This window comes from Xenopus tropicalis, chromosome 4 (genome assembly GCF_000004195.4).
Source record: "Xenopus tropicalis strain Nigerian chromosome 4, UCB_Xtro_10.0, whole genome shotgun sequence".
Taxonomy (NCBI): domain Eukaryota; kingdom Metazoa; phylum Chordata; class Amphibia; order Anura; family Pipidae; genus Xenopus; species Xenopus tropicalis.
In genome coordinates this window covers 82,145,231-82,156,182 of record NC_030680.2, presented here as the reverse complement: position 1 = coordinate 82,156,182, position 10,952 = coordinate 82,145,231, and the positions used below count along the sequence as shown (strand labels likewise).

The window sequence follows — 10,952 nt, the reverse complement described above, 5'->3', positions numbered from 1 at the left end:
CAGGATGTGGGGGACCCAACAATTTGATCTTTGCCCAGGGCCCACCAAGGCCTTAAAACGGCCCTGAATACACAGTTATTGTAAAGGCTGCTATACATGGATTGATGCTGTTTTTTTATTCTGTCTTATTTGCCCCACAGAGAACCAAAATTGTTTTTCTCTATTGCTATTTGCTTAGGCTTATTCAGTTACTGAATGAGCTACAAAATCTGGTCAGTTGGGACCAGATTGGTTAATGGATGGCTAGTTCACTACACAGCCTCAATGTGGGATCTGATATTTGGCAGAGGCTTAACTACTTGGGCTAGTTAAGGTTAATGTAGGCTAACTAGCCCCAATCATAAAGGTGGCTAAACTGACCAAAGATCTGATCATTTAATAATCTGATCGGACAAATAATCAGATCTTAACATGTATGTCCACATTAACTGTTACTTATTAAACACAGTTTAGCCACTGTATCTGTGAATGGATCAGGACCGTCTTTATCCCTACAGTAACTGGCAGCCATGGGGTAGCTCTTTATTAACTTGTAAATCAATATCCAATCAATTAACCAGTGCACAATGGCAATCTAATTATCTACCTTACAAGGACCAAACATGGAGTAGCTTCAATTACCCTGTTTAGCTCAAGAGATAACAAAATTAATGTTTTATTTATAGAAAATAGATTTGTCTTGATTAAAGTAACAGGAAAAATGTGCATTTATCACCAACCCTATTTATTGAACTCATGTTGTATAAGGGGTATACTGACCCTTTAAAACAGAAAACTGAATAAATAACTGAATCTAATTAATAAATACTAAAGTACCTTCTGTATAGAATGATGTCTACAAAATTGACACAGAAATGGATTTTACCAGAATTTTATTTTCCGCTGAGTAGACCCATTTCCAAATATATCCACTTTTTCTTGACTATTTTAGCTAGTTTCACAAATTCAGTACAAAATCAAGTGCAAAACAATACAGATTCCATGAAGATCAGATGATAAAATGGATTGTCACATTCTCATTTGCACAACATTTTAAAGAATTTTGAATAATACTTTTGAAGAGAAAGAGCTCTGAAATCACAAAACACGTGAGAATTGTGCTATAATTAGGGATCTGCAAAAATATATGGAATAGGTGTAATTTGCCAAGAAGTTCAGCCATAGACACAACTGCGTCTTCTATTGGACTACATGAACTGCCAACAAAAGAATGTTACATTAGAGAATCTGCAGGGGGTTAAAGAACACTTGGTTTAAGGTATGGAGGTTCGGATTAGCACACAGAGAAGTCTTTCATACTTAGATGGTTACATGATGTGATCTCCTAAAAATATGTTCTGTACATTTGGAACTTTTTTTTTTGTAATAGACTTATCCCTTAAGCTAGGAAACCCCTTCTGAATAAAAAAAAATAATAAAACTTTATGAAGGCACACCCATGCGAAACATACAAGTATAAATCCAAACTGCTTCATGCAGTTTATTTTATAATACTGTTCCTTGATACCCAAAAATTAAACTTGCAGTAGATCTAGCTAAATGTAACAGGAATAATCTTTTGAAGGCAATAATTTTGTAATAAAAATGGAAAAATGTCTGATACACATGAGTTCAAAATCTTATTTCGAAAGGCAACAGAACACGTGCCTCGGAGCTTTAAAGCATATTCTGATTTTTTTTTCCCTCTGCAATATTTGTATTTTGTAAACAGCAGCCTGCACCTAGAGTCTCAGACCCATCAATGAACACTTTTGGACAGTTGTCGATTACAAACATGAAATCACAACTAATATCCTCTAAAAGTAATTTCAGAGCTTTCACATTTTAAAAAAAGGACAATGTGTACTGCTTCACAACGTAATGCAGCTAATCAAAAAAGGAGGAGAATTAAGGTATTTACATAATGAGCAATTCTACAGAAGCCGATCATCCCCATGTAAGCGCTGTTGATTATATCCCATACTGCTTCAAACAAACTCTACCAGATTGCATCCTCTCATCAGCACTTTCAAAGAAATCTTTAAAGCCATTTTATGGTTCTGTATGTTTATTGTATAATGGCGTTCTTCAGGTAGATTATGCTGGTGAAAGAGGACAGTGTCAAGACAAGGTACCAGCAGGAGAATAGAATTTCAGCTCTTCCGGTGATTCCATACTGGGCTGTACTTGGTGCTGAAAAGACAAGAAAAGAAAGGAAAATCAATGTCTCTAATTTCGGAGATAACTTACTTTATATAGGAGGAGAGGTAACTGCAAGTGTAAACGTCTGCTGCCATTTTGTCTTTAACTGGCTTTTAAATTATCAATTCTTACATAAGACAGGATAGATCCATGAACAAAGCTAATTTTTGCAATAGCTTGACAGTAGTGATGAGAAAATTTGTCCTGTCTCTGTTTGCTGAAAAATTAGTAAAGCTTTGAAAAGATTCGCAAATTGCATAAAATGGCGTCAAAATTAATTTTTTTTTTCCTCTGAAAATTTTTGTGCTCATTTCACAAAACAATCTGCCAATGACGAAACACAGAAATTTGCTGCGAATCCATGCCTGGTAAAAATTTCGCTCATCAGTACATGACAGCTCACAAGAAAAGGAAAGCTGGAAAAAGAGTTCTGTAGCATACATCAAAGCAATTCTGACTATGGGCTTGACGTTCTTTACAAATTAATGTTGCAGTTATCAGGGCTTATTTACAAATGCAAGAGCAACGCAAAGTGCAAAATTGCAAACAAAGTTGCACACTTTGGGCCATGGCACACAGGACATTTTGGCACTTGAGATAAATTTACCCTACTGTGCCATCACCTAATCACAAAGGTACTTTACCCAGGATGAAACCCTATTGACGCCACCAAGATAAACACAAATTGCATGTTACTTAGAAGCTTGGATACACATAGGTGAACTGCATGTAAGCTGTGGCAAACAATACCCTTTTAGAGGAGAAGTTGGCCTATAAGTTAAGTGATCAGCCTTTGCTGTGGGATGTCATGCTAGAAACCCTGGTTTAATACCCTATGGCAACTCTTTGTGACCCTTGACAAATGACTTAATCCCCTGGTGTCCCAAAATGCCTAGTGTATCTTAATGGCTTCCTTGCCTGCTATAAAGTGCCCCACAGGAGAAAGTGTCCGCACTATATAAAAACAATTCCCTTCCCCTTTTCCACTATTATGCTCAGGCTGAAAATGCCAGTTTGTTGTGTTTTGTGCATTGCATTTTAAATGAGCCCTATTAAGTACTATTTTACAGTACTGGCAGCACAACATCTCTCTTTTGCCTATGCAACTTTGGTATCATTGCCTTGGAGATATCAGAATTTTATATGTTGTGTGGGTGGATCCATTCAACACTGTTCTTAGGTGTTACTGCAAGTGCATTACAGCTTAGGATATGATGCATAAAAACGATAACAACCACCCAATCTTAACTCCAGCTTCACCTTCATTTAAGCCAGGGAAGAAGCCAATAAAGCCAGGTGCATATAAATCCTTAATAGTGCTCAAAACTATAACATCACCAAAACACGGGGAAAAAGGCTGCACTTCTTCTTAAAATCAGTCCTTTATTTAGTAGTTAAACACATGCTTAGTTGGTGTCATGTTTGGGGAGGGGGGGGGGCGCTTGGGGTCCTACAGCAACTACTCATGTTTTTAACTACCAAATAAAGGACTGATTTTAAGAAGAAGTGCAGTCTTTTCCCATGGTTTTTTTTTTTGCCGACTAACGCCACTGCTAAACAGCTAATTTTAAATAAGTCATTCTTCAGTTATGTTTGAACCCCCAGAATGAGCACATAACCAACCATAAATATTTTCCTTTTACATTTTTTCTCTTGATCCAGAATTTAGTGATGGGCTGTGTGCTCTCTCAGAGATCACATGACCAGAAATCATACAGCTTTACCTGTAACAGGAAGTAGTGTGGGAGTAAAAGAGCTTTGTCCAGTCAGCTGATGTGGCCTAGCATGTATGTGTGCTTTGGTTTGTTTGTGTGCACCGTGAATTGTATGATCCCAGGAGGTGGACCTTAATTCTTAAAATGGCAATTTTCTATCTAGGATTACCCAATGGTACTTACTACTAAAAAAGTATTTTTTAAGGAAATAGTATATTTAGATGACGCAGGGATTCACATATGAGCTGTTGTATGCAATATGTTTTTATAGAGACCTAGATTTTTAGGGTAGTATAGTTTTCCTTTAATATATATATTCTAAATCCTGTTGTGTGATGACCTGTTAACAGCAAAGGCTATAGCAAAGCAAATGAATTAAGCAGAATATAGAACATTGCTCAAAACTGCTTACTACAGAGACAACATTATGTATATCAAATGACTAGAACGGAGTCTCACAAGTTGTGTGCCTCCTCATTATCAAATGAGATTTTAAAAATAGACGAATTTAGCAATAGCTTACACTGGTGTTCTGCTTTGCATCCTTCTGCAATTAACTGCTCTTAATTTTGTAAGATTCAGCTTTCATATTTGAGCATTCCAAAAATAGAATGGAGTCTATTTGTAAGCGATGCTGATTTTTAACATTAGCTTCTCTGTAAATGATGCCTGTAATACAATGACACAACTCTCTAAAGGCTTTTTAAAGGGAATATTTCCTTTTATCCTTTTAATCGCAGTTGCAGCCTACAATCAAGAACAGATGTACATTACATTTCTGACACATTACGGAAGATCTGTGCTGGCTTCACAATGTTTCTGTTTCCTGCTCTTTATTCTTTGAATTTCAGACATCACACAAGTGCTTTCAGTCAACACAAGTACTGCCTATGTAAAGCATTTTTGAATTCATTAAAATGCAAAAAGGTATTACGTTTTGCCAAAAACTTTTATATCTAAAGTCCACACTTTAGTCATTCAAGCTTTCTTTCAAATGCCAAAAATAGTCTCTGATCACTTTGATAGGTACCTATAATCTTCTGTTACTTTACAGTTACAAGTGCATTTGGGTAAATATACATTGCTAATATAATTTGGTTTCAGTAAAGAATACGAAACATTAATATATGATGTTGTATTGTACACAAGAAAGCAAAATGAATTCAGAGTAGGGAGTTGAAGATGTCAAACTAAACCTGAGAAATAGATTTACCAGAGAGCCTAGAAATTATATCAATAATTCAATTAACCCATAGCTAATCAACCTATTTATTTATAACTACTCTTTATCATTATGTATCAATCGGAATCCATCAATAAAAGGCAATCAACAGTAAATCTACCCCTAAATATGCATTGGCCAAGCACTAACCTCAAGCTCTTCCTGTTACTGAATTATTGACAGTGGCGTAATAATCTGTTGATGGCCCCCTGCAAAGAAAATCTTTGGAGGAGCCCCGCAAACACAGCCTGCTTTCTGTCTGCTTGCACTTGTGTGCACGTGATTAGATGGGGGTGGAGCCTATTTTTCCCCCATTTTCTATGTAAAAAAAACTGGCCAGGAAGTGTGAATGTTTGTGAAGCAGACTCAGTGGTCCAGGTCCCCTTTTCCCCCAGGTCTTCTGCGAGCACGGGGTCTCATTCGTCTATAGTTATGTACCTGATTATTGATTTTTTTTATGGGCACAATAGAAAATCTTGACTTTAGAGAGTATAGATATATAATATATATTATTTTTTTTTATACATTTTATGAAAGTATTTTCTGTTGCTTGAACTGTAACGCCTGTAACACCTGGGCATATAAATATACTGTATACTGTATATGTCAGAAAACCAAAATGTTGGTGAGTACTGAGAAGTAAAGATTAAGTTTTGAGAATAAGATAAATAAACTAGGAAGGTCAAATTGTACTTTGCTATCATCCTGCATTTTACAAGTAACTGTCAATTAGTAAATTCATGGAGCATAATGTAAGTTATTTATATTATAACCATGAGCTATTTTATAAGAGTTAATATTATATGTAATAATTTTCAAGAGGTTCGGAAAGAGAATAGGTTGAATTATCGCAATGAGTGAGTAGGAATCACTTAACCATAAATAACTGCTCCTGAAAATCTACAGCTATAATTCAGCTGGCTGAAGATTTCTTATATTGTCATAAACAATATCCCAATTCGTCTAAGCTTTGAAAAGGTGAGTTATGTGTAAAAGGTGTAAGAGGGAATAATCATCATGAAGTACTGCTTTATGAGGAGGAACGAAGAATGTCTGTCAAGTGCAAATAAGATATAAAATTATTATTGCTAATGTGGTACATCCAGAGGTAGATGTTAGAATTAAAACATCAATCTGGTCTTTTGCAAATAAGTTATGTATAGGAAAGCACAGTATATGGAAAGTGGAAATATTTATCAATATAGAATATAAAAAAACAGATTTTTAACTCATGTGCTATATATTTGTGTATCTAAAACTTTCTAACAATTGCTATGAAGTAAATGGCAGTGGCATTGTAACCTTGCACCACTGAATTCAGTTTCAAACCGGGCAATATCTGCAAGAACTTTTTATGTTTTCCCCTTAGAGACATGTTGTCTCCCGATGAAATTTACCCTGTGTATTGTGTGCTACAGACATTAGGTTGTAAGCTCTGCTGGTGCAGGGACTAGTTTAAATAATGAATACGTTTAATAAAGTACTCAATAACTAGTGATGAGCGAAATTTTTTGGCAGGCATGGATCCGTGGCAAATTTCTACATTTTGCCAGTGATTTTTTTTGCGAAACTAAAAAAACTAAAAACTAAAAAAAATCCTGGTGGGAAAATTTGCCATTCCACGAAAAATTCTATGGCTTGTGCTTTGCTTTTGCAGCAACCTCCCTTCTGCTCTTTATGCTTTGCACTGGGGGTGGTGATATCTTACTGCTTACCTACCCTAAAGTAAGATTAATGTTCTTTTTGCTGCTTCATCTACCAAGCAACCTTTATGCACAGCCTCTTAAATTTCATTTGTGAATATTTAAAGACAGTGCTTTATTTAAATCCGGTTCTACCCTTGGCACTGGACCTAAATGCGAACATGGGATACAGAAATGACGTGCATGTGACGTCACTGCTGGCAGCTTGTGATGCCACCACTTGCAGTAGGTGATGTCAGTTCCACTGCCAGTGCTTAGGATGCCCTTCCTATCCACTGGAGGCAAGGGAGGTTTTTAATTTTTTTTAAGTTACAAAAGGCAAGTTTTCGGCTGCAGCTAGGGAGGTTTTTAATTTACAAAATCTATTATGTAGGCACCTGAAGGCCTAGGTGCAGGTCCTCGGGTGCCTATATATATATAAATATGGCCCTGTGTATTGATACATTATATGAGCTATACAAGAGCTATAATAATAATGTGACAAACATCAGCAACATTGGGGATGCCAAATAGGGGGTATGATTAGCTATTTGGTAGCCCCATGCAAACTGTTAGTCTGCAGGAGGCCCTGCTTGGAGTAAAAGCATATCATAATGGTTCAGAAAATTGCCACCTACGTTGAGGTCACTGAAAGCAACATCAAAGATGGTGATGAGCAACATGTTGCTTATAAGCCACTGGTTGGGAATCACTGGCCTAATAAATGTAGGAGGAGAAGTAGTTTGAGGTAATGGTGGGCATGGGCACAGAGATCTTTGGAAAGGTACACGATCTTTCCCTTAAGAACATAATATTTCTTTGTATTATAAGCAATTCAACAAATAAATGCTAAGGACTTTAAATTATGTGATACACATCAGCAATATAGAAGGGATGTAGACATAAATTAGACTTCTGATATGTACATAAACCATCCAGAAAATCTATTCATTTATTCATGAAAGAATCTAAAATTTATGAATGATAATAATGTGTGGTTCTTTACAAAACATACATACCTAACGAAATCCACAATACTAAAACTGCACACATGGTCAATACCTTTCCCCATACAAATGAGTGCTGCATCTGTATTTTGCAACGCTGACATAAACAGATTTATAACTTCATGCTTCTACAGACTCTACATTTATATTTATATCTTCTGCTTTCTTGTAATGTCCCATCCAGTAATGCATTAATATGTGAAAACTGTAATGAAATGTAACTTGCAAGAATGATATGGATGTACTGTTTATAGAGAATACCAGCCCCTTATTTTTAGGCATCCCATGGTCATATGTAGCTACAAAGCTGCAGACCAAGGGGGATATGTTATAAAAAGGCACTAAGTTTGCCCAGGAGCAGTAACCCATAGCAACCAATCAGCATGTAGCATAGTCACCTGTTTAAAAGTAAGCATCTTATTGGTTGCTATGGGTTACTGCTCCTGGCCAAACATATTGGAGTGAGTACTTTTCCACAGGCGCATGCAACTCAGATGTTAATTCCAACATTCTCATATTTTAAAGCAATCGCTACATAATTCTTTAGAAACACAAGTTTAAATGAACCATGTTATACAGGGAACAGAAGTAAGCATGTACATGTGCATGTGATGGCATCATTAAGCACCTTTTTTTAGGGATATTTTTTAAAGATTTTTTTTTTATTTTCTTATATTTTAATGTTTTGTGCATCAATTTATTACTTTTGTCAGATTTAAAAAAAAAGAATTCTAAAGCATACAGAATAAGTTAATAAATGGCAAATAAATAAATCTAATTTCAAGTGCCACAGGTTCAAAAAAGTCCCTGCCTTGAAGAGATTACCATATAAAATGGGCAGGTGATCCAGCTTGGTTCCCTTAAGAAAACCGAGTTTCTGTTATTAGTCAGACATAACAATGTAATGACAATACGGCAATATGTGACATTGCTTTTGGCATGATGAATTACAGCTGTAGCATCAGCGAGTTGCCATAATTTTGTTTCCCTGTAGCTAAATATGTCAATTGTCTTAGCTGTCTGTTACACTCGCTGCCATAATAAAAACAAATGCAAATTATAATGTTTACAAAACATGGCCCTGTTTAATAATGTCAGTAGCAGCTGAATTCTTTAACCAGATTATTTATTTATGACATGAAGAACACAACATGCATGCAGATATATGTAAGAACTCAACTTAGGGGCATCATGTAGACGTGGAAAATGTAAGATAAAATACTGAGAGTGGGCAAGTTTACAGATATTTGCTTTACAGGCATGTGAAATCTATCCAGACCCAGCTTACTTTTGTGCATAATAATAATCATTTTAGAATTGTTTGCACTGCAAGGGCTGGATGGCAGTGTAATGCTGCATTTTCAATTGTTCTGAAGAAAAAAAAAAGAATTATTGAATTTCTTTTAAGTATTATAAATTAGAATGATTCTGGGAATCATAAGAAGATGAGCCAAAAATTACATTTCTATGTAAATGCATGTCATAGACATTTTTGTACACTTTTTCTTCCCCTAAAAGCAAACCTTTTCATCTCCATTGATTTTCTCTGTCCTTAAGCATGCCTACAGATTAACTTGAGAACCATCAGTTGATCATAACTAATTTTATATCCCATTACTGTTGATAGAAAAAATGTAAGGGGGGAGAATGTTGTTCTCGACTGTGTTCAGTAAAAGGCTCTGAAATAAATGGGAAACAATATCATAGCTATGTAAGAAGCAGGGTTTCAGTGTGTGTTTATTGTTAAAATTGACTAGCAAATATGGCTACTCCAAAAAAAGTAGATTTCCCTTTTTTAAAATCCGGCGTACACCCATTCTTACATCTGCTGTGGGGGTGCAATTTTTTTTGGAACAATTAACTGTGCCAGGAGAGGCACAAGGTATAGAATTTGTGACTCCTGGGGTTATATGGTCAGTAATTAAAATGAAATGAAAAGAAGGTATGAGACAAAGATAACATACATTAGGGCAGGGGTGTCAAACTCAATCAGAGAAGGGGCCAAAATCTAAAATCCAGCCTAAATCGCGGGCCGAATGGTTTACTGAACACAGTACCCCCCCATAGACAGTAGACCCCACACACAGTGCCCCCATAGAAAGTACCCCCAATTGCCCCCATAAACAGTGCCCCCAATTGCCCCCATAAACAGTACCCTCCATAGACAGTAGCCCCCACACACAGTGCCCCCAATTGCCTCATATACAGTACCCCCCATAGACAGTAGCCCCCACACACAGTGCCCCCATACGAAGTACCCCCAATTGCCCCCATAAACAGTACCCCCAATTGCCTCATACACAGTACCCCCCATAGACAGTAGCCCCCATAAACAGTACCCCCAATTGCCTCATACACAGTACCCCCCTTAGACAGTAGCCCCCACACACAATGCCCCCATACGAAGTACCCCCCATAGACAGTAGCCAGCCCGCACAGTGCCCCCAATTGCCCCCACAGAAAGTACCCCCAACAGACCAGTGATGTCGGCGCCTCCTTCTCTCTTATGCCGCGGCAACAGGCACTACTATAAGGCAGCGCCTCGTCGCTGACGTGTGACGTCATACGCACGGGCGCAACCTTATAAAAAGGCCTGTTGCCGCCGGCATAAGAGAGAAGGAGCCACCCGCTCAACCACATCGGATCGCGTGACTTGTTATCTATGGCATAGCCGGCCGTACTTGCTATCTATTACGCATGCGCATAGATTCTATGCGCATGCGTAATAGATAGCAAGTACGGCCGGCGAGATCACAAGCCTCCTATGTCACCGCGCGTCATTGTGATGGAACGCAGCGGCATGCAGTGATGACATCGCGGTGCGGGCCACATTGCAAGGCCTGGTGGGCCGGATTTGGCCCACGGGCCTTGTGTTTGACATGTGTGCATTAGGGAAATGGTTCCTCCCCATCGCCATAAATAAATGTTTAATATATTTCACACCTCTTTCTATTTCACACTGAGTATTACAGCATATTGCTATGCAGAATTAGCCTATATCAGGGGTTCTATTCTTTGTTATAAAGTTTCCCCTTAGAAATCTTATCTTTTCCTTTGCAATTTTATCTGAATTCTTGTAAACATCCTGTATTTTCCAGAATAATCTTGGTTTTTGACATATGACTATGAGCCAAAATTACCTCTG

The 10,952-nt window shown here is 37.3% G+C and overlaps 1 protein-coding gene across 3 annotated transcripts in view; it reads right to left on the bottom strand.

Moving 5' to 3' along the window:
- Nucleotides 1–855: 855 nt before the first annotated feature.
- negr1 (neuronal growth regulator 1) overlaps nucleotides 856–10,952 on the bottom strand; it is a 282,343-nt gene continuing 272,246 nt past the window's right edge. For all 3 annotated transcript variants that reach the window (XM_031899790.1, XM_012960537.3, NM_001113066.1), the window contains one exon: nucleotides 856–2,172. In XM_031899790.1, coding sequence (XP_031755650.1) covers nucleotides 2,048–2,172 — 125 coding nt within the window. In that variant the 3' untranslated portion in view covers nucleotides 856–2,047. The remainder of the gene's footprint in view (nucleotides 2,173–10,952) is intronic.